This window comes from Elephas maximus, chromosome 5, assembly GCF_024166365.1.
Source record: "Elephas maximus indicus isolate mEleMax1 chromosome 5, mEleMax1 primary haplotype, whole genome shotgun sequence".
NCBI lineage: Eukaryota > Metazoa > Chordata > Mammalia > Proboscidea > Elephantidae > Elephas > Elephas maximus.
This window is the reverse complement of record NC_064823.1, coordinates 112,557,349-112,582,634: the sequence shown is the minus strand read 5'-3', so window position 1 is coordinate 112,582,634 and position 25,286 is coordinate 112,557,349. Positions and strand designations below refer to the sequence as shown.

General features: G+C 37.7%; 1 protein-coding gene across 2 annotated transcripts in view; it reads right to left on the bottom strand.

Annotated features, from left to right (window-relative positions):
• GABRA4 (gamma-aminobutyric acid type A receptor subunit alpha4) overlaps positions 1-25,286 on the bottom strand; it is a 105,846-nt gene that overhangs the window by 65,985 nt on the left and 14,575 nt on the right. For both annotated transcript variants that reach the window (XM_049886304.1, XM_049886305.1), the window contains exons 3-7: positions 8,478-8,545; positions 6,859-7,079; positions 6,681-6,763; positions 3,372-3,515; positions 1,503-1,655 (exon numbers count right to left, since the gene is read on the bottom strand). In XM_049886304.1, the coding sequence (XP_049742261.1) occupies positions 1,503-1,655; positions 3,372-3,515; positions 6,681-6,763; positions 6,859-7,079; positions 8,478-8,545 (669 nt within the window). The remainder of the gene's footprint in view (positions 1-1,502; positions 1,656-3,371; positions 3,516-6,680; positions 6,764-6,858; positions 7,080-8,477; positions 8,546-25,286) is intronic.

Sequence of the window (25,286 nt, the reverse complement as noted above, 5' to 3'; positions counted from 1 at the left end):
CTTTACTCAACACTTGCAATGTACAGTTTTTCTTTAATAAATGTTCATAAATCCATGAAATAGGTAGTACCATTATACTCTCTGACTACCTTCCTAAGAATCACATCCTGCCTCCAGCACTGACCCTTCTTTAAGAGTTTCCACAGTGTGATTCCAGTACCTTCTTTGGTGAACCTAAGATTAAGAGAGGAGTCCACGGAAGAAATACCCCCACGCTCAGCTCTACTATGGACACTAAGACATTGCTGTATGTTAGTAGTTACTAAAAGAGTGGGGAGGTAGGATGACAATCATCAGAATTTTGGGAAAGCTCCCGCTGCCCCTAGGCCCCTCTCACCAGCATCGCTTCAGTGGATGTGTGGTAAGAGGTAGTATAACACGGCTTTGATCCTACCAAATAGAAAAGCAAAAAGAAATAGACATCTCTTGGGATGACTACTTCCATTCCACTGCAATTCTCATCATTTTCCTTCTTATCCCACCACTGTTGCTTTTACTACTCACAACGACCTAGAGAAAGAATTCTGATATTAAATTAAACATAATTGTAACTAATTTTTATATTTAAGAGTGTGACTGTTAAATAACGACTTAAAATATAAAAATGTAGAACTCATGTATTTTGGGCTTCATACGGTATAACCCAGTACCAAGTGCCGTCGAGTCGATTCCCTATAGGACAGAGTAGAACTTCCCCATAGAGTTTCCAAGGAGCACCTGGCAGATTTGAACTGCCGACCCTTTGGTTAGCAGCCGTAGCACGTAACCACTACACCGCCAGAGTTTCCTCATACGGTATAAAACCCCCAGTGCTGTCGAGTCTATTCCAACTCATAGCGACCCTACAGGACCGCCTGGTGGACTCAAACTGCCGACCTCTTGGTTAGCAGCCGCAACACTTAACCACTATGCCACCAGGGTTTCCATATGGTATAGAATACCACATATAGCAAGCCACTATAAAAATAAAAAGAAGTATGTAGAATATAACACTGAGCTAATAAACTAAGCATATAATACCTTCCAATTCAATGGATTTAAATCATTTGCATTTTTTCCTCTTCATTACAAGTCAAATTATTCTGAGGCTTTCATATTCATTCAGCCATGACTTCTATTTGTTTTATTTTAAGCTCCCAGTGCATTTCATTTTAACACCTAGATATAATTTTAATTCAATTACACAGCATTAAGCTAGGAGACCAAGAATATCACCAAAAGTGAAATTATATCGAGAGTCACATTTGGTCCTCATATGCCTAGTTGTCAACAAGGGAAATTTGATGAGGCCTTAGAGGAAGGGACAAACTGCCCATATCCCCCAGACCTTATTACTTTGGATTGGCTAGATAAAAATGAAAGTTTATATGATTCTTTATGCAGTACAGCCTGATAGATACCTATCTAAGGCTTTCTTAAACACAAATTCTAAGAGCTGTTCCCATGAATCATGATCAAAATGCAATGTGGATAAAAACACCCAAGGAATGAATTGCAATTACCAAATACAGTCCTAGCTGGAACTGATTCCTTATTTATCCAGAATGAAACTTGAGAAAGTATGACTGTCATAATGCATGGGATGTATGTCTGAATCATAAAATAACCCATCTTCCGTCTGAGGTGGAAATAAACCGTCATCACAATATATTCACCTACAAAGAAAACATGAGAAAAATGAGTTACTGGTTCTGCAGGCAAATTTTCAACAGCTTCCTAATCATATATTTCAGACTAAAAACCAGTATTCAAGGCAAGGAAATTATCTTTTGCACGTAGCACTCAAACACTGAGAAGTATATAGTTTCCCACCTAGAGGGCGGAGATGGTACTGAACATCATTGTGCAGAAAAACACTTTCTACGTACTGACTTAGCAATTTAATCAATTGAGCTACAACTTTTAAAAAAATTCTTGCAGTGCTTTTTTATTTTGAAAGTCTAATATTGCTAATGCAATTAGCCTTCATTTTCACCATTTTTTGTGAGTAGAATTTAAACCTTACTTTCACGGAAAAGTCACTAGAAAACATGGGAACACACACAAACATATTAACTTAGGGAGAGACTGACAGTTTTAAAGAACTGTATTTCTGAATGTTACACATATGAAGGAAAATACAAACAGACATGTGTAACATAAAGGAATGTATAACAACCCTGAATTCAAGGATGTTTATTGGCTTGTGGACCAAATGTCTAAAAAGCTAATAAGTGAAACAGACCAAAAGATTTGTGGTAGTGTTGATAAGATTTTTTTTTATTGTATATGACAATTTTATTTTTTATTGTGCTTTAAGTGAAAGTTTACAATTCATGTCAGTTTCTCATACAAAAGCTTATACACACATTGTTATGTGACCCTAGTTGCTCTCCCTATAATGTGACAGCACACTCCTCCTCTCCACTCTGTATTTCCCATGCCCATTCAACCAGCTCCTGTCCCCTTCTGTCCTCTCATTTCACCTCTGGACTCTGGACAGGAGCTGCCCACTTAGTCTCATGTGTCTACTCGAGCTAAAAAACACACTCCTCACCAGTATCATTTTATGTTGCTAAGATCTTTTAAAATTACATCTGAAAAGGATGTATTAAGAAAGTTACCTAAGAAGCAGTAGCCTTATTCACAGACTGAACCCAAGGTTCAGACACTTTAAATCCTCCCAGGTGTGTTTTCAATCCTACTTGCAAATTAGAACATGAATGTCATTGGTCATTGATTCAAAGTATATTTTTTCCTGGTGATATGTGTATGTAAAGAACATATTCAGAGTAAACAATAACAGAGGATTTTTTCCCATTAAATACGACAAAAAACAAAATTCTATGTTTCTTTCCATTCATATTCCATTTGTAAATACAGAACAAGGATCATCAATAATAATCATCCATACATAAAATCTGTGACAACTTCAAGGTATATCCTGAATATACTTGGTAATTAAGCTTTTTAGATTTTGCTTTTGAACAAAGCAGAAGGGAACCATGAAATTAGGCAAGATAAAAAACTATTTTGGGAAAGCATACACACACACATACACTAAAAGGAAATTCTAGTGTTAAAAAAATCTGTGGTGGAAATTTCTGCCTCTTAATCTCTGCGTTGAAAACAGTTTTAATATATTTCATTATTGACTTTTGTTTCTGAATAATTAAACCAACTCACTTCTCACATCTTACCAACTCACAATTTATTTTAAACTAAAATAAGATTATAAATATAAACAAAAACTCCGGAGTTGTGATTTATGCACCAACTCTCTTTCTGGAAACTTATTGTCATTCCCCTGAAAACACTGGATATTTCAATGAAAAAGCTAGGACAAAACTCTATTGCTAATTAGTATTGACTTTAATTGTTAAACATCTCACCCGTAATTGATTTGATAGTTTCACTTGATACTGTTTGTCCAATCAAGTCATACTGAACTAAGCTGGAAGACTCCTTTGGAACTTCTACTGATTTCTCAGGACCTTTTGTCCAGGTATAGATCATCTCACTCTTCGGATATGCATCTGAAAGACAGCACGGAATAAGGTTAAAGTCAGTGCTGACTTTTCATCAGCACTCCATGTCAACACTTAAGAATATTCCACATGTTCAAGAAAGATGGAACAAATGAAAACAATCATCCTTATGATTTAGTCAAACATGTCTGAGATTTAGAAAACTGTAGAGATTAAATAAGTACGCTTGCAACTTGACAATATTTCTTTTCATGCCAAAGAATTGGAGGAGGGAAGACTAAAAACAAGGTAACTAAAAAGCTACAAATGCATGCATACACTTGGGAACATCTCTGTACTAATAGGATAAGCTGTTGAAAAGCAGAACTATTAAACCTTTCCAAAAGTACTGTCAAACTGCTACTTCTTTCATTTCTAACTCACTTCCAGTGCTTGACCAATAATAATTTCTTCCATCCTAATGCAGCTCTGTCATTTAGAAATATACCAGATGCTGCCTATAACAATACAACAAAAACAAATCCTAGTGTTGGGAGCACACTCCAGGGGTCACCTATTCCAGACTGTGCCTCTGGGCAATACCCACACTGTTTGGGAACCACTCAGCAGTGACAACTAGCTATGCTGTTTGTAAAGCCCTCCAGGGAATATAATTACACAACCAGCTCCACTACCTTTAAACTCTTACAATCAGGACATTTTCCCTTCCATCTTCAACAAATCCCTCCCAGCGGCAATTTAAGCCCATTTTCTATTATTCGCTGTTCAGTGGAAATGGAGACCAGCTGCTTGCTTACCAGTCTACTCAGAATAGACAGCTTGGCTCACAAACAAATCAGTTGAAAAGAACCAAAATGAATTGTGTACCACCTCCCGTAAACTTTCCTAAAATGGCTCAAGAACAATAAATAGGTCTTTGGCAGAATTGTTTTATCCTACAGAAAGCGTCAATATCTATGGAGAATTTCTTTATAAGTGACCTTGCAAAACAAACCATGAGGCTAGTGTTATCATTTAGCAATGCACAGTCATGTTCAGTGTTTACTTGCAGAAGTATATTCACACCTCCTCATACATTTAAAGTCGGTGTATACTATGTTCCTGCCAAGACATTTTAAATCAGGTATCTTTCTCTTGGCTGGAATAACCTCTTTCTTCCCTGGTTTTTCTCATTGCTATGAATTGTAAACATAGTTAAATGGTGTTTTTCTCTTTCATAGTAATTAGAACCCTTATTTGCTGAGTAGTATGTGCCTCTCTTTTTAATTCCCAGTTTCAAAACATCAGCTTCCAAGATGTGATTTCTTTATTTTATACAAAACATCATTAAGCATCTACTATGTTCAAGACACTATAAGAGCACTATATGTGAGAACTAGATGGGAGTGGGTAGTGGGAAGGATTTTCTCTAGATAAAACTACCTAGGAGTTTAAATTATTACAGCACAAATGGATGTTAATCAGGGCTTCAAACTGATTCAAACTGGTTCAGTTACGGCAAAAGAAGTGAAACCAGAACAGATCAGAATTTTTACAGTTTGGGAGATCCCAAACAATAACCAGAATGGGAAAAATTATGGCTCGAAGCCCTGGAATGGATGACTAGGAAGATGCATAGTGAGCCCTTTCAGGAGTCTGATGAGTGAGATTGGATTATTGGTAGGGCTGTGGAGAGTGACACACATTCAAAGCTGCGCAGTCGGCCACCATCTTTGAGTGGGACACCACTGTTTCTGACTCTGCTCAAAATCCAAAGGGTAAGAGATTTGGTTGCTATGCAACGTTTACTCTGCTGCACTTGTTTTCTAAGAAGGAGATTAGGTTTCTAGCAGGGAATCAATTTGTAATTTTTCCCACTCCAGGTATCAATCTGGTTCACCCATATTTTAAAACTTCAGGTTTGTTCTGGTTTTGCTTCCTCAGTCATGACTGAACCAGGAAGAACCAGTTGCAAGACCTGATTTTAATTCATTCCCAGTGAAAACACCCTTTTACTCTTTTTGTCTATGTGTCTTTCTGTTTTTATCTCCTCTCTTCTTAAATCACTGGTCAGAAAGCAAATGACTCTTTCTAGCTTCTAGTTAGCACACTGAATATTGTGATTACTAAGGGTTATGAAAAGAATGATGACTGCCAATTCTCATTAAGTTAAGGAATAAGCAATGATAACAGCAAGCAACAGTTTCAAAATCAGTACGACTAAGAGTCTGAAGCAATAGTAAAAGCTATTTTTGGTAAATTCTGATTGCACCAAATATTTGAGGCAGACATTAGAAGAGGCAATTGCATTTTGCTGCCATCTCAGAGAATGATGCTTGGGTGAAAAAAATCCCATATTCCTTCCCATCCATTCATTTCATCCTTTTGTCTTCGTCTCCAAAAAATATCGCAAATCCATCTATTTCATGCCATCTCCTCTACTATCATCCTAATCTAAGCCATCTCCATCTTTGCCTGAACCAACACAATAGCCTCAAAACTCTTCTCTGTTCTTACTCTAGCCTCTCTACAATCCATTCTCCAATGAAGAGCCAGGGCAATATTGGGATATATCAATCAAAGCATGCCATGACCCTTTATAAAACCTTCCAATGGCTTCTCATAGCATTTAGAATAAAATCCAAACTTCTTAACATGGTCTATAAGGCACTATGTGATCTGGCTCAGCCCACATCGCAGGCCACATCTCCTACTATGCTTTTGCCACTCTTCAGCCACTTTTACACTAATAATGCTGCTTATATTAACCTATGTCATGTCAGCAAGCCCTGAACCTTTTCTGGCCTTTTTTTCAAGACTGCCATAAAGGACTCTGCTTACAATCACCCATAACTGATGAGTCGATTCCGACTCATAGCGATGCTAATAGAAACTGTTAAATTTAGAAAACAAAAAACCTTTTACATTTTCTATGTTACAGCATGCACTAACACATAGCATTCAGAGATCCCTAAATTTTACTGCTGGCCACCAATCTATTCATTATTATGAGTCGATCTAACTAGACTATATGTAGAAATAGGTTTTTGTTTTGAGCTATTTTTACTTCTTTATCTTTAAATATTAGTTAATAAATAATCTTCTAAAAACCAAACCTTGGACAGTTGCAGTCATTGACAATGATAAATGTTAGGTTATGAAAAATCACTTACATATATAAATAGCTTGTATGAGGTGATCATAAATTCTGAAAACATTTTTATTTTAACTTACAACTCCCAAATTTCAAAGGACATGCATGACCATCCATGGGGAAATTCACCAATCTCATGGGACACTCCGCACTTATGGTGAGTCTATGATGGAAAAATGCAATTAAACAAAATCAGCCCTTTCTTAAAAATAGTTTTATAGCTCCCTTAAAATGGAAAGGAAGGAAGGAAGGGATTACCTCATAGTGTATAAAATAGTGCCATTTCTCATAATTCTAAAAAGCTTATTTGGAGCTGTCATATTATGTGAGACAGATTTCTTTCCATTTCTGAAGAAAGTATCAGGGGTCCACACTTTTGTTACCATCATATTGTTCAACCTCAAAATTTCAATGGGACCATCATATTTTAGTCTTTTGTCAATCCATGTCTGCCTGAAGAAGACATCCATTGTGTATTCCTAGGGAAAGGAGTTTGTGGCATATTCAAATTATGATGACTACACATAAATGTGCACAAAAAAATGCACTAAATTCTGCCTTCTTTCCCACTTATTAAAAAAAAAAAAAACATTGCCATCGAGTCGATTCCAACTTATAACGACCCTACAGGACAGAATAGAATTGCCCCATAGCGTTTCCAAGAGCACCTGGTGGATTGAACTGCTGACCTTTTGGTTAGCAGCAATAGCACTTAACCACTATGCCACCAGGGTTTCCCACTCATAAAAAGACTACCCCAATAAAAATAAAATTAATAGGAGCAGAAATTATTTTACATCAATGGAGTAGAAAGATTGTCAGCAATTAAAGCATGTTATGTCCATCTTGATACCTTAATCTACTACATTCGTCAGATAAATTACTATACATATTAGTCATTCAACAATAATTACTATAAATTAATAAAACTGCCAATAGTAGGTAATTACACTTGTATTCTAATTTAGACCAGGTACCAAAATGAGTTAATGTGTAACAAATATCATTGCGTAATTAATCATAAAATAGAAGGCATTTCCTTAAGACAAAATAAAACATGTAAAAGATCAGAGAAATTTTATGTTCACAAACTTCATTAAAATTAGTCAAATAACTCAAGGATTTCAAATCACTAGATGCTTAAGGTCAAAGGAAAAAAAATAGCATCTTTGTTATATAAACTAATATATTTAGTATATGAGAGCAGAGCCCTGGTAGCAGGTGGTTAAGAGCTTGGCTGCTAACCAAATGGTCAGCAGTTCAAATCCACAGCTGCTCCTTGGAAACTCTATGGGGAAGTTCTACTCTGTCCTATACTGTCTCTATGAGTCAGAAATGACTTGACGGCACCTAACAACAGCAACAACAACAACGTATGAAAGCAGAATTGAACAGATGTATTTATCCTGACCCATTGCTTGGTATTCTAAGCTCTTTGAGTATGAGAGAGACGGAAGGAGAAAGAGATAGAGAGAGGAAGTGTGAGCAATTGGGCCAACATGAAATGTTAAAAAGTAAGTCTCTTAGGATGAGAATCTAGTTTCATACCCATACTAATTACAGTCTATGATTTTCTCTTCCTCAATAGTTTTCTCAGGAAAAACAAAAATAAAAAAATACTTACATATATGATTGTGCTGTGGGGACTGGTAATAAGAAAGCTCTTTATTGGGAATAACTACAAACCATGACTACACCCATGTTAGAGCTGAAATACAAATTCAATGTCTTCCTTCTTAGAAAATCTTTGATCTAATTAGGCTATTCCTTGACTTTCTGGCTTGGCATGATTGACAACAAAATAAATATTAATTGCCTTCTTTTCTGCACGTTTTCTTTAAACCTTGAAAGTTACATTGAATTTCCCAAATACCTACCATTTCAACATCAGAAACAGGTCCAAAGCTGGTAACATATATGTCAGTTTTGACTTCTGTAACAGGACCTAGTAGGTATGAAGTAAATAAGTGTGAAAAAATAATTACCAGTTTTACAGGCTAGGTGGGTGAGATAATTAAAGAGTAAATACAGATGTGAGAGAACAGGTTTTTACAAGCATTTTATATTTCAGTGAGATAATGTATTGCTACCAAGAAAAAAATGTAGATAATAGTAAAATCAGGAGACAGTGCTTACTTACAGTTAGAAAAAAACCCCAGTTACTTACCAGGAACCTTGTTTCTTCAAAGATCTATTGCCCCTGGGCACTGTTATGACAGACAGTGCAGAGACACAAAAGCTTTTAGCCTTTGAGGGTTTTTATAGTCTATCATTTGATTGAATTTTAGTAAAGAAGTTATCTGTTCAAAAGAGGGAAGGTGGCCACAGGAATGAAGAAAAGAAAAACCATAATGGCAGTGATGAATGCATCTTTGGATAGCTGAATACACTGGTAAATAACTTAAGTACAAAAATGATTCCTGTCACCTTTAACAATAGGTAGACCATCCACTGGTGACTGGGATCAAAGTCTAGCTCTCCTACAATTAGACCTATTCATGCTCTCCAGCTTACTAGCTGTGTGATCTTGGGCAAGTTACTTAGCCTCTCAATAGCAGCAATAATACCTATCTCACAAGATTGCTGACAGTATAATCTGAGACACTGAACACAGCAAATCGCTCATGAAAGACTCTTTAAATGTTAGTTTTCCTCTGCTTCCAATAATGGTCACTACTGAGATTCTTTCCTATGTTTAAATAAGGCTGGTTCATCAACAAGTGCATGGCTGTGTTTGGCAGAAGAAAAAAGGTGGGAGTACCATAATAATTTTACTAACACAGATTTCAGGCAAAGGAATAGCCCATACTCTGGGTTTAGCTTGATGGTTAAATTCAGGAATTCTGGAGTTAGTTCCAATCTGACTCAAACATTTTCTAGTTATATGACTTTGATTAAGTCACTTATCCTCATCTGTGAAGGCTTTCATGAGTATTAGCTGAGATAATATATGTAAACTACTTGTCACAATCACAAGAACACAATGTGTTCCATAATGGTAGTAGTTATTATTATGTATAATGTGGCATTTTATTACTAATAAAAATTTTAAATTGTCACTCTGTTAAACATTATTTCCTTGAATGAATGATGTACAAGAATGTATGGCCAGAGGCTAGTTTATTCACATGAAAAGAAAAACATTTGTTGTCAAGGTGGAATATTTCCGTTGGATACTGGTTGGGTGATTAGGTTTATGTCAAAAAAAAGGCAATATACATTTTGTATAGCTTAATGTCCTAGGTCTAAAGTTATTCCTCATAAATATAAATCAGAACATTTCCCACTTTAAAGGATGAAGATTGAGCCACACAAAGAAAGATAGTTGAGGGAGAATGAGAGAATTCTTTCTTGAAGAAGTATCTTTTAGAAGCAGAGACAAAAAGTATAGATCAGACTGTTCTGTTAAGAGTTTTAATTTAAAAATATATATATTTATAACATCTTTTTTTTTTTTTGGAAAAGAGAGAAAGTAAACATGAGAAGTTAACTGAATTTTTATTAGCACGAGAAATTAGAAACAACAACAAAAATGAGAGTAATAAGCTCCTTAGAGTTATTGTTCCAGAAATAGCTAGGTAACGTAGAAAGCATGTAATATGGGTTGAATGTAAGAAGATGGAGATTTCACCCAAGTAGTTTAAAGACTGGTAAAATCATTCTGCCATTTTTAAAGGACTTTGTATGAGTATTGAAAAGCAGAAAATACCGTGTCACTGGAAGTGAGGGCAAGGGGAGATAAGTTCCTTAGAACAATTATAGCTGATATGTTCTGGCAACTGGACTGTTTGAAAAGATTGTTGAGATATTAAAACTTACTCTGAAGGTCAGCTTAGGGCAGTGGTTCACAAACTTAAGCTGCATCAGAATCATGTGGAGGGCTTGCTAAAACAGAGTGCTGGGCCCCACCTCCAGATTTGCTGATTCAGTAGGTCTAAGATGGGGTCTCTATAAGTTGGAATGACTCCATGGCATGCAACAAGGTGGGGTCCAAGAATTCGCATTTCTAACAAATTCCCAGGTAATTGTGTTTATTTTTGTCTATTTAATAATGTCTGATTATACAATAGTATTTCTCAAACTGTGTTCTGTAAAATATTAATACAATGCTGTTTCATAAAGGTGGAGGAAGTCTAGGGGAAGGAGGGACTATGTTAAGGATATTTTTCCCTATACATTTATTTTAAGGTATATGTATATACATATATATGGCAATAGAAATGATGCCAGAGATCACATGATAGAATTTTGCAAGACCAATGACTTCTTCATTGCAAGTATCTTTCTTCACCAGCATAAACAGCAACTAACACATGGACCTCACCAGATGGAATACACAGGAATCAAACTGACTACATCTGTGGAACGAGACAATGGAAAAGCTCAATATCTTCAGTCAGAACAAGTCTGGGGCCAGCTGTGGAACTGACAAACAATTACTCATATGCAAGTTCAAGCTGAAGCTGAAGAAAATTAGAACAAGTCCATGAAAGCCAAAATATGATATTGAGTATATTCCAACTGAATTCAGAGACCATCTAAAGAATAGATTTGACTGATTAAACACTAATGACTGAAGACCAGATGAGTTGCAGGAAGACACCAAGGACATCATACATGAAAAAAGCAACGGGTCATTAAAAAGACAGGAAAGAAAGAAAAGACCAAAATGGATGTCAGATGAGACTCTGAGAGTTCCTCCTGAATGCAGAGTAGCTAAAGCAAACAAAAGAAATGATGAAGTAAAAGAGCTGAACCGAAGATTTCAGAGGGCCGTTCAAGAAAACAAAGTCAAGTATTGTAATGAAATGTGCAAAGACCTCGAGTTAGAAAACCAAAAGGAAAAAACATGCTAGGCATTTCTCTAGCTGAGAGAACTGAAGAGAAAATTCAAACCTCAAGATGCAATATTGAAGGATTCTATGGGGAAAATATTAATGCAGGAAGCATCAAAAGAAGATGGATGGAATACACAAAGTCACTGTAACAACTGGTTGATATTCAACCATTTCAGGAGACAGCATATGATCAAGAACCAATGATACTGAAGGAAGAAGTCTAAGCTGCTCTGAAGGCATTGGCGAAAGACAACACACCAGGAATTGATGGAATACCAATTGAAATGTTTCAACAAACAGATGCAACCCTGGAAGTGCTTAACTGTCTGTGCCAAGAAATTTGGAAGACAGCTACCTGGACAACTGACTGGAAGAGATCCATATTTGTACTCATTTCAAAGAAAGGTGATCCCACAGAATGCAGAAATTATCAAACAATATCATTAGTATCACACGCAAGTAAAATTTTGTTGACGATCTTTCAAAAGCGGCTGCAGCAGTACTTGGACAGGGAACTGCCAGAAATTCAAACTGGATTCAGAAGAGCACATGGAAGGAAGGATATCATTGCTGATGCCAGATGGACCTTGGCTGAAAGCAAAGAATACCAGGAAGATGTTTACCTGTGTTTTATTGACTGTGCAAAGACATTTATGACAAATTATGATAACATTACAAAGAATGGTAATTCCAGAACACTTAATTGTGCTCATGAGGAACATGTACATAGACCAAAATGCAGTCATTAGAACAGAATAAGGGGATACTGTATGGTTTAAAGTCAGGAAACGTGTGTGTCAGGGTTGTATCCTTTCACCATACTTATTCAATATACGCTGAGCAAATAATCAGGGAAGCTTTACTATATGAAGAAGAAACACTGCATCAAGACTGGAGGAAAACTCATTAACAACCTGCAATATGCAGATGATATAGTCTTGCTTCCTGAAAGGGAAGAGAACTTGAAGCATTTACTGATGAAGATCAAAAACTACACCCTTCAATATGGATTACATCACACCATAAAAAAAAAAAGTCCTCACGACTGGACTGTGATGGTTAAAATTGTGTGTCAACTTGGCTAGACCATGATTCTCAGTGTTTTGGCAGTCGTATAATGTTGTGATCACTTCCCTGTTGAAATCTGATATGTGATCACCTACATGATGGAATCTACTGAGTGGTACCAATGGGGGTGGGCCCTGTGGTGGCTCACAACCCCCTCAGCCTTCATCTCTCCACCTTCCACCACCTACTTCCTTCCTGCTCACCTTGCAAAGGCTGTTGGCTTGTTCTGGATCCACCAGGTATCTCTTGTCTGACCTCTGGTTCTTGGGACTTGAGCTAGCAGCTTACCTGTCCATCTTGGGATTCTCTGATCTGTACAGCCTGCAAGCAAGAGTCCTGCTCCCTGACCTGCCTATCTTGGGTTTGCCAGCCCCTGCAGCTAAGTGACTCAGGAGAAACCTTGCAGTCTTGCCTGCCGACCTTGGAGATTCCTCAACTGTCACAACCTGTGAGCAGGATCCCTGCTCTCCAACCTGCTCATCTTGGGTTCACCAGCATCTGCGGCTCTGTGAATTGGGAAAGGACTCTATCCTGGTCCAAGGACTTGGGACGTTCCAACCTCTACAATTGTGTGAGCTATTTCCTTAATATAAATCTCTCTATGTATATTCATGCTCATTTCTGGTTTTGCTTCTCTAAAGAACCCAGCCTAAGACATGAACCAATAAGCAACATCATGATAACTGGAGAAAAGTTGAAGTTGTTAAGGATTTCATTTACTTGGATCCACAATTAACGCCCATGGAATCAGTGGTCAAGAAATCAAAGGACACACTGCATTGGTCAAATCTGCAAAAGATCTCTTTCAAGTGTTAAAAAGCAAAGATGTCACTTTAAGGAATAAGGTGCTCCTGACCCAAGCTATGGTATTTTCAATCACCTCATATGCATGTGAAAGGTGGACAACGAGTAAAGAAGGCCAGATAAGAATTGATGCCTTTGAATTACAATGTTGGATTCCCACAGAGCCTGTTCCACGTGGAAAAAGAAAAAAAGGTTGACAGCGTTTCTCAAGATATTTGCATGAAACCACTCTGTTGTGTTGTTGTTGTTGCATATATCACGGATTGCCAGAAGAAGGAACAAATCTGTCTTGGGATAAGTACAGCAGAATGTTCCTTAGACGCAAGGATGGCAAGACTTCGTCTCACATACTTTGGACATGTCATCAGTAGGGACCAGTCCCTGGAGAAGGACACCATGCTTGGTAGAGGGTCAGAAAAAAAGAGGAAGACCCTTAACAAGATGGACTGACACAGTGGCCACAGTAATTTTTTCAAACATAGCAACAATTGTGAGGATGGTGCAGGACTGGGTAGTGTTTTGTTCTGTTGTACACAGGGTTACTATGAGTTGGAACCGACTGAACGGCACATAAGAACAGCCTAACGACATGTGTATATCAGTTCTTACAGTTGTAATGATTCCATAATAACAAGCATTTTCAAATTCTTATATGATTTTTTCAATTATTCTTGGAAAATATTTTGTGTTCAGGATTATAACATCAACATTTGTGATATTATACAGTATTTAATTTATATGACTATAGGGATTAAATTTATATCATTTCTTAAAACAATTTAATCTGTTTAAACAATTCAATCTCGAAATCATTTTTCCTGTGTTATTCAAATAGCCACTACATAATTATAGGCCACACTTACTTTAAAACAAAGGAAATTTCATAAAGACAAGAGAAAGCTTAAGGGTCAGAAACTGAAAGCAGGAATTACGGATTGCAAATTTGAAAGAAAGTTGGCGAGTAGCATCTGGGGTCTTAAAAGCTTTCGAGCTGTCATCTAACATACAACTAGTGGTCTCTTTCCATCTGGAGCAAAGTGAAGAAAACTAAAGACTCAAGGAAAGAGTCCAAAGGACTAAAGGACCACAGGAACCACAGCCTCCACGAGCTTGAGACCAGAAGAATAGATGGTGCCCAGCTACCACTATCTGACCAGGGTCACAACAGAAGGTCCCAGTTAGAATGGAAAAAAAAAATGTAGAAAAAAATTCAAATTCATACAAAAGACTAGATATACTGGTCTGAGAGAGACTGGAGGAACCCCTGAGACTATGGCACTTGGACACCCTTCTAACTTGGAACTGAAGCCATTCCCGGAGATCACCTTTCAGCCAAATAATAGGCCTATAAACAATAGCACGCATGTGAGGAAGGTGATCCTTGGAACAATCATCTACATGAGGCCAAAGGGACAACATATGCCCAAAAGCAAAGATAAGAAGATAGGAAGGGACAGGAAAACTGAAAGAATAAAAATGTGGAACTCAGGGTGGTAAGGAGGAGAGTGCTGACACATTACAGGGAATGCAACCTACATCATGGAACAATTTCTGTATGAACTATTGAATGGGAAATTACCATGCTCTGTAAACCTTCACCTAAAGCACACCCACACAAATTTCTTTCGAAAAAGAGGATCTGGCTGGATTATGGGGAGACAGATGTTCCATTTGTGGATTTCCATAGAACCTGCTCCATATGGAATAGAAAGTTAACGTTGACCAGGGTTTTTGAAGAGATTTGGATGAAACCTCTCTGTTGTGTACTATCAAGTAGATTCTGACTCATGGCAACCCAATAGGACAGAGGAGAACTGTGCCATAGGGTTTCCTAGGCTGTAATCTTTATGGGAGCAGATCCCCAGGTCTTTCTTCCCCTGGAGCCACTGGTCTGTTCCAAGAGGAGACATTTTAGTTAGCAGCTGAGTGCTTAACCATTGTGCCAAATGGGTTCCTTTGAAACCTCTCTCACCACCTGAAAACATCACAGGCCATGGTTGGAGTCCCTCAAATGCAATCAGAGAGTGGATATCTGAGTCTATTCTGTATATTGTGTATACCTCCATCACTTAGGATGGGAGCGGCGGCGGTGGGATGGTACTAGCGATCTGCCGCAGTTTCCTCAGGGAGAAGCAGCCACCCACACAGCCTACTCATACCTCCAGAACCAGAGAAGAACGGCACTCTCGGCAAAACCTAAGTACTTGCATATATTTTACCGTGCTCCCCCGCAACAAGCCAGCTTCAGTGGCTGATTTCCCTGGGCCTGAGATAAGCCCTGTTGAGTGCCTAGAGCCATCCTCCTGGCCTAAAAGAAGGAATAAATTTGCAATTGGGGGAAAGGATAATTTGCCAGTTCCACTAACCAGGGGAGCTCAGGACAGGAGCGGCTCCTGTCCAGGCATAAACAGTTCATGGACTTTGAGTACCTTTCCCCTCTGCATGGACCTGTGTGGGCCTATTTCAGGAGAACAGGCCCTTGTTGGCAGACTCTAACCACTTCAGATGTGTGGCGGAGAGGTGAGTGTCTGATGTTTGACATTGTTTTGCCTATTGAACAAGGTCCTCACCTACCTACATCAGGGGCCTAAGGACTGGTGGCTCCACTCAGGTCACCCAGCCACCCATGACCCAGATCCAAGGATAACTGGTACCTCCCAATCCTTACAATCAAAAACATTGGGTACCCATGGTCCTTCTGCAGAATCCACCTACGTGTATGCTCTAAGGAACAGGGACACGCTTTCCTCAGAGAAACTTGGGAGATGATTCTCAGTCCCCTGCCTTGTTCAGAGAGTGACCCCCTGCTGCAACCAGATACCAGTACCTACACCAATCACCCCTGCCCATCTAAGACTGCAGGACAGAGCCTGCACCACACACTCGATGAGCAGCTACCTGGACACCTGAACTGAATTCATATAAGAAAAGTGAATGGACTTCTAGACTGATATACCTGATAACAGATCTAGCCATCTGGAGACAGGACATCAGAGCTCTAAAGGTGAAAATAATCAAGCTAGCTTGCTCAAGCAATGCATTTGGGCAAATCAGAACAAAATAAAGCAAGAAGCTATGACACAGTAAGCAAACATAAGATAAACTGATACAATAACTTATAGATGGCTTGGAGACAAAAGTCAATATCAAGTCACATAAAGAAAAAGACCAAGATCACATCGACAAGCACTCAAAACAAAGAATCAAGGGATCTTCAAGATGAAAGTGCTTTCCTGGAATTATTGGAGGCAAAACACAAAAGATTAATATACAGAACCCTTCAAGACATCAGGAAGGAAATGATGTAATATGCAGAACAAGCCAAGGAACACACAGATAAAGCAATTGAAAAAATTAAAAAAAAATTATTCAGGAACATAATGAAAAATTTAATAAGCTAGAAAAATCCATAGGCAGCAATCAGAAATTCAGAAGATTAACAAAAAAATCACAGAAGTAGACAACTCAACAGAAAGTCAGAGGAGCAGAATTGAGCAAGTGGAAGGCAGAATTTCTGAACTTGAAGATAAAGCACTTGGCACTAATATATTTGAAGAAAAATCTGCTAAAAGAATTTAAAAAAATGAAGAATCATGTGGGACTCTATCAAGGGTAATAACCTACAAGTGATTGGAGTACCAGAACAGAGAGGGATAACAGAAAATATAGAGAGAATTGTTGAAGATTTGTTGGCAGAAAACTTCCCTAATATCATGAAAGATGAGAATATATCTATACAAGATGCTCATTGAAGTCCACATAAGGTAGATTTTAAAAGAAAGTCACCAAGATGTATTAAAATCAAACTTGCCAAAACCAAAGACAAAGAGAGAATCTTAAGAGCAGCTAGGGAAAAATGCAAAGTTCCCTACAAAAGAGAGTCAGTAAGAATAAACTCGGACTACTCAACAGAAACCATGCAGGCAAGAAGGCAATGGGATGACCTATATAAAAAATTGAAGGAAAAAAATTGCCAGCCAAGAATCATATACCCAGCAAAACTGTCTTTCAGATATCAAGGTGAAATTAGGACATTTCTAGATAAAGAGAAGTTTAGGGAATTTGTAAAAACCAAACCAAAGCTACAAGAAACACTAAAGGGAGTTCTTTGGTTAGAAAATCTATAACATCAGGTATCAACCCAAGACTAGAACAATGGGCAGAGCGATCAGAAGTGAACCCAAACAGGGAAATCAAAAAAATTAAACAACATAAAAAAAAATGCTCAGAACATGGTAACACGATGTTATTATGTAAAAGATGACAACATTAAAACAATAAAGAGGGACTAAGAAATGTAGTCATAGATCTTCCCTATTGAGAGGAAGACAAGGCAATACAAAGAAATAAAAGTTAGGTTTAAATGTAGAAAAATAGGGGTAAATAATAAGGTAACCATAAAAGAGACAAAGTATCCTACACATCAAAATAAAATACAAGAAAAAAATAGTGAACAAAATCAACGACAACAAATATGAGAAAAGGACAATATATAAAGATAATCTACTCAGCACATAAAATTAAGTGGGAAAAAAGAAACTGTCAACAACACACACACAAAAAGACAACAAAATGATAGCACTAAATTCATACCTATCCATAATTACATTGAATGTAAATGAACTAAATGCACCAATAAAGAGACAGAGAGTGGCAGAATGGATTAAAAAACAAGATCCATCTATAAGCTGCCTACAAGAGACACATCTTAGACTTAGAGGCAAAAGTAAACTAAAACTCAAAGGATGGAAAAAAATACATCAAGCAAACAACAATCAGAAAAGAGCAGGAGTGGCAATATTAATTTCTGACAAAATAGACTTTAAAGTTAAATCCATTTTTAAGGATAAAGAAGGACACTATGTGATGAATAAAGGGAAAATATACAGAGAAGATATAACCATATTAAATATTTATGCACCCAATGACAGGGCTGCAAGATACATAAAATAAACTCTATCGCATTGAAAAGTGAAACAGACAGCTCCACAATAATAATAGGAGGCTTCAACAGCCTTCTTTCGGTGAAAGACAGGACATCCAGAAAGAAGCTCAATAAAGACACAGAAGATCTAAATGCCACAATCAACCAACTCAACCTCACAGACATACACAAAACACTCCACCCAACAGCAACCAAGTATACTTTCCTTTCTAGTGCACATGGAACATTCTCTAGAATAGACCACATATTAGGTCATAAAGCAAGCCTTGACAAAATCCAAAACACTGAAATATTACAAAGCATCTTCTCTGACCATAAGGCCATAAAAGTGGAAATCAGTAACAGAAAAGCAGGGAAAAGAAACGAAACACTTGGAAACTGAACAATACCCTGCTCAAAAATGACTGGATTATAGAAGACATTAAGGATGGAATAAAGAAATTCATAGAATCCAATGAGAATGAAATCACTTCCTATCGAAAACTTTGGGACAGAGCAAAAGCAGTGCTCAGAGGTCAATTTATATCAATAAATGCTCACATCCAAAAAGAAGAAAGGGCCAAAATCAAAGAATTATTCCTATAACTTGAACAAATAGAAAGACAGCAACAAAGGAAACCTTCAGGCACCAGAAGAAAACAAATAATAAAAATTAGAGCAGAACTAAATGAAATAGAAAACAAAAAAAACAATTGAAAGAAATAACAAGACCAAAAGCTGGCTCTTTGAAAAAATCAACAAAATTGATAAACCACTGGCCAAACTGACAAAAGAAAAACAGGAGAGGAAGCAAATAACCCCAATAAGAAATGAGATGGGCGATATTACAACAGAGCCAACTGAAATTAAAAGAATCATATCAGATTACTACAAAAAATTGTACTCCAACAAATTTGAAAACCTAGAAGAAACGAATGAATTCCTAGAAACACACTACCTACCTAAACTAACAAAAACAAAGGTAGAACAACTAAATAGACCCATAACAAAAGAAGAGATTGAAAAGGTAATCAAAAAACACCCAACAACAACAAAAATCCCGGGCCTGGAGGGCTTCACTGCAGAGTTCTACCAAACTTTCAGAGAAGAGTTAACACTACTACTACCAAAGGTTTTTTAGATCCTAGACGAGGACGGAGTACTCCCAAACCCATTCTATGAAGCCAGCATATCCCTGATACCAAAATCAGGCAAAAACACCACAAAAAAAAGAAAATTACAGACTTATGTCCCTCAGGAACTTACATGCAAAAATCCTCAACAAAATTATAGCAAATAGAATTCAACAACATATCAAAGAAGTAATTCACCATGACCAACCAAGTGGGATTCTTACCAGGTATGCAGGGATGGTTCAACACAAGAAAAACAATTAATGTAATTCATCATAGAAATAAAACAAAAGACAAGAATCACATGATTTTATCAGTTGATGCAGAAAAAGCATTTGACAAAGTTCAACACCCATTCCTGATAAAAACTCTTAGCAAAATAGGACTAGAAGAAAAATTCCTCAACGTAATAAAGGGCATTTATACAAAGCCAATAGCCAACATCACCTAAATGGAGAGAGCCTGAAAGCATTCCCATTGAGATCGGGAACCAGACAAGGATGCCTTTTATTATCACTCTTATTCAACATTGTGCTGGAGGTCCTAGGCAGAGCAATTATGCTAGATAAAGAAATAAAGGGCATCCAGATTGGCAAGAAAGAAGTAGCAGTATCTCTATTTGCAGATGACATGGTCTTATGCACAGAAAACCCTAAGGAATCCTCAAGAAAACTAATACAAGAGTTCAGCAGAGTATCAGGATACAAGATAAACATACATAAATCAGCTGGATTCCTCTACACCAAAAAAAAAGAACATCCAAGAGGAAACCACCAAATCAATACCATTTACAGTAGCCCCCAAGAAGATAAAATACTTAGGAATAAATCTTACCAGAGATGTAAAAGACTTATACAAAGAAAATAACAAAACACCTCTGCGAGAAAGCAAAAGAGACCTACATAAGTAGAAAAACGTACCTTGCTCATGGATAGGAAGACATAACATTGCAAAAATGTCTATTCTACCAAAAGAGAGCTATAGATTTAATGTAATTCCCATCCAAATTCCAATGACATTTTTTAATGAGATGGAGAGACAAATTACCAACTTCATATGGAAGGGAAGGAAGTCCCGGATAAATAAGGCATTACTGAAAAGGAAGAACAAAGTGGGAGGCCTTACTCCACCTGATTTTAGAACCTATTATACAGCCACAGTAGTCAAAACAGCCTGGTACTGGTACGACAACAGATACATAGACCAATGGAACAGAATTGAGAATCCAGACACAAATCCATCTGCATATGAGCAGTTGATATTTGACAAAGGCCCAGTGTCAGATAATTGGGGAAAAGGTAGTCTTTTTAACAAATGGTGCTGGCATAACTGAGTATCCATCTGCAAGAAAATGAAACAAGACCCATACCTCACTCCATGCACAAAAAAGAGCTCAAAATGTATCAAAGGCCTAAATATAAAATCTAGAATGATGAGGTCGTGGAAGAAAAAATAGGGACAATATTAGGAGCCCTCATACACGGCATAAACAGCATACAGAACATTCCTAACAATGCAGAAGAAAAAGTAGATAACTGGAAGCTCCTGAAAATCAAATACCTATGCTCATCCAAAGACTTCACCAAAAGAGTCAAAAGATTACGTACAGACTGGGAAAAATTTTTAGCTATGACATTTCTGATCAGCGCCTGATCTCTAAAATCTACATGATACTGCAAAAACTCAACTGCAAAAAGACAAAGAACCAAATTTAAATATAGGCAAAAGATATGAACAGACACTTCACTAAAGAAGACATGCAGGTAACTAACAGATACGTGAGGAAATGCTCATCATCATTAGCCATTAGATAAATGCAAATGAAAACTACAATGAGATTCCATCTCACTCCAACAAGGCTGGCATTAATCCAAAAAACACAAAATAATAAGTGCTGGAGAGGTTGTGGAGAGATTGGAACACTTATACACTGCTGGTGGGAATGTCAAATGGTACAACCACTTTAGAAATCGATTTGGTGCTTCCTTAAAAAGTTAGAAACAGAACTCCCACATGATCCAGCAATCCCACTCCTTGGAATAGATCCTAGAGAAATAAGAGCCTTTACACGAACAGATATATATGTGCACACCCATGTTTATTGCAGCACTGTTTACAATAGCAAAAAGATGGACGCAACCAAGGTGCCCATCAACCGATGAATGGATAAATTATGGTATATTCACACAATGGAATACTACTCATTGATAAAGAACAGTGATAAATCTGTGAAACATTTTATAACATGGAGGAATCTGGAAGGCATTGCAGCGAGTGAAATTAGTCAGTTTCAAAAGGACAAATATTGTACAAGACCACTATTATAAGAGCTCAAGAAATAGTTTAAACAGAGAAGAAAATATTCTTTGATGGTTCTGAGAGGGGGGAGGGAAGGAGGGTGGGAGAGGAGTAGTCACTAATTAGATAGTAGATAAGAACTACCTTAGGTGATGGGAAAGACAACACACAATACAGGGGAGGTCAGCACAACTGGACTAAACCAAAAGCAAAGAAGTTTCCTGAATAAACTGAATGCTTCAAAGGCCAGCGTAGCAGGGGCAGGGGTTTGGGGACCATGGTTTCAGGGGACATCTAAGTCAACTGGCATAATAAAGTCTATTAAGAAAACATTCTGCATCCCGCTTTGGAGGGTGGTGTCTGGGGTCTTAAACACTAGCAAGCAGCCATCTAAGATGCATCAATTGGTCTCAACCCACCTGGACCAAAGGAGAATGAAGAACACCGAGGACACAAGGTAATTACAAGCCCAAGAGACAGAAAGGGCCACATAAACCAGAGACTACATCAGCCTGAGACCAGAAGAGCTAGAGGGTGCCCGGCTACAACCGATGACTGCCCTGACAGGGAACACAACAGAGAACCCCTGAGGGAGCAGGAGAGTAGCGGGATGCAGACTTGATGGTATGACTGAGACTGGAGGGACCCCGGTGGTCATGGCCCCCAGACCTTCTGTTGGTCCAGGATAGGAACCATTCCCGAAGCCAATTCTTCAGACATGGATTGGAGTGGACAATGGGATGCAGAGGGATGCTAGTGAGCAGTGAGCTTCTTGGATTAGGTGGACACTTGAGACTATGTTGGCATCTCCTGTCTACAGGGGAGATGAGAGGGTAGAGAGGGTTAGAAGCTGGCGAAATGGGACACAAAAAGAGAGAATGGAGGGAGGAAGTGGGCTGTCTCATCAGGGGGAGAGCAACAGAGTATGTAGCAAGGCGTACGTAAGTTTTCGTGGCTGACTTGATTTGTAAACTTTCACTTAAAGCATGATAATTTTTTTAAAAAATACATTTTCATCAATACATCTTTCTATTTCCTATTGTCCTTACCTTTCACTCTGTGACTAAAGATGTTTATACCTTACAACTTCCCATTGTCTCCTACTTAACTAAAACCTAGTCAGAATTAAGCTTGTATACAACTGACTGGGGCTAGGTACATTACCGCCTAGTGTGAGAGATCTGCTTCTCCGTTTTACAAAAGTAGATAGATCTAAAGATCATTTCAGACACAAGAACGCAGCTTTACATATCAAAAAAAATGGAAAAAAAAAGTTACTCCTTCGTAGACAGCTAAAATAGAGAATACAAAGTATGTCAATGATAAGATAATATTTATTTTTGTATAATCCTAAGTGCTTTGCCAATTTCAGTGTCTTTATATAAACTGCCTCTTTTAACCATTGCCACAACCCTAAAAAGTAAGCAGTATAGTCCTAGTACTACACATTAAGAAACCGAGGTGCAGAGAAGTTGTATGGTATCCCAGAAGTTACACAGATAGTAAATGGCAAAGACACAAATAAAAGCTCAGGTCTTCTTGACTTCTGTTTCCATCAACTGTCTCCCATCTGTACATAAGTGGCTATAAAATCCTAAGCCATGATATTTTCAATCACATCATATAAATGCAAAAGCTGGATAATGAATAAGGGAGACTGAAGAAGAACTATGGTGTTGATGAAGAATATTGAATATACCATGGACTGCCAAAAGAACAAACAAATCTATCTTGGAAGGAGTACAATCAGAATGCTCCTTAGAAGCAAGGATGGCGAGACTGCGTCTTACATACTTTGGACATGTTGTCAGGAGAGATCAGTTCTTGGAGAAGGACATCATGCTTGGTAAAGAACAGGGTTAGCAGAAAAGAGGAAAACCCTCAATGAGATGGATCAACACAATGGGCTCAAGCATAACAACGATTGTGAGGATGGCACAGGACTGGGCAGTGTTTTGTTCTGTGGTACACAGGGTCGCTATGAGTCAGAACTGACTCAAGGGCACCTAACAACAACATCATAAAATCCCAAGCAGCCTGGATAGATGTTTTCTGCAAGCACCCTCCATTTCTCAAACAAATTTTAAAATTTCCCTTTTTCCTCCTGAACATCTTCCAGATGATGGTTGGAAATAGTTAAAGCAGTCCCTGATTTGTAGGTATTCAATGGCTATTAGGCAGAAGCTTATTCCTGGAGCCTGCGTGACAACTTTGTTCATGTATGTATGTGAAACACGTATGCTCATCAAATATAAAGTCTTGCACATGAATTTAGTGACATAAATCAGAGTGCTCAATGACGGTTAAAATCATAGTCTTTTAACGTCTTTCTTCACTCTGTTGCCTTTACAAGGTTTATATTTATCATCAATTGACTTTGATATTTTTTTCTAACCACAAGGTCAAATGCATTCACCCCAAAATGAAGCTCTTTTTGTTGGCAACTAGTTGGTCAATTGGAGAACTTCCTTGATGTTGTGCTTTTAACACATGGATAAATAATAGTGGCCCTTCCACTTTAATTCTGGTTTATAATCTTAGTTTGATTTTGGTTAGGCATATATACAAAATAGTTGATTAAGTCTCAAGTGATTTCTATCATCAGAAACAGCTAATTTGGATGAACTGACTCCCAAGTTCTCAAAACCCTTAATCTACCAAAAGTTTTTTTTCCCCAGTCTTTGTTATTAGGATTTTAACTTAAACTATCAAATAACTGCCTAAATTGCACATTCCCCGTCACTTGCTCCAAAAAGAGATGATAAAACAACCAACATTTTCTTCTAACTTTGATAAAAAAAAAAAACCTTGATAACCAGTACTTATTTTCTAATATCTACTGAGAATATTTGCCTACTAAATTCTGAACCAATTCATAAATTCACTGAAACAAATCAAATCCAAAAACTATCAGCAAATGTATATAACCAGCTTAGGGAGTCTGGGTTCATTGAGGTATTAACAGAAACTTTTTTCCCAATAAATCTGTTGACCACCTCTTTCCTGCTAGGTGTTAAAATTCTATGCTTAAAGACCTTTCCATCTGATTATATAACTGCAGTCCCCTTTAGTAACAGTTTTGTAATTAAGATTTAGTCCTTGCTCATTTGAGTATATCAACTTTATTTAAATTCATGGTTCTCCCTTATACCCCAAGGCAAGCCAGACTTCCGGTTTCAACAGTTTAGACTAGAGGCTGTGGGAAGAAGATTGTCCTTACATTCCCTAGCTCTAAGTTTTTCCTGAACGTATTCATATGGGAAAGGAGCAGGAAGAAAAGACAGAAGCGTGATAAAAACTCCCCTTCAGCTGCTCCTTGCAAGGTTCTGTGATCTGCTTTCTGTAAGTTATCTCAGTTCATCTAGGTCATTTTCTATCAATTAGCTGAGGATGAATTCAAGGCCCAAAAGGCACTGCTGATGAAGAATTCAATCCCAAATACAGTAAATCCCTGGGTTATAAACATCCGATTTATGGACAACTCATTAAAAAAAAAAAAAACAAAAACCCAAACCCACTGCCGTGGAGTCGATTATCGACTCATAGCAACCCTATAGGACAGAGTAGAACTGCCCCCATAGAGTTTCCAAGGAGCACCTGGTGGATTCCAGTTGCCAACCT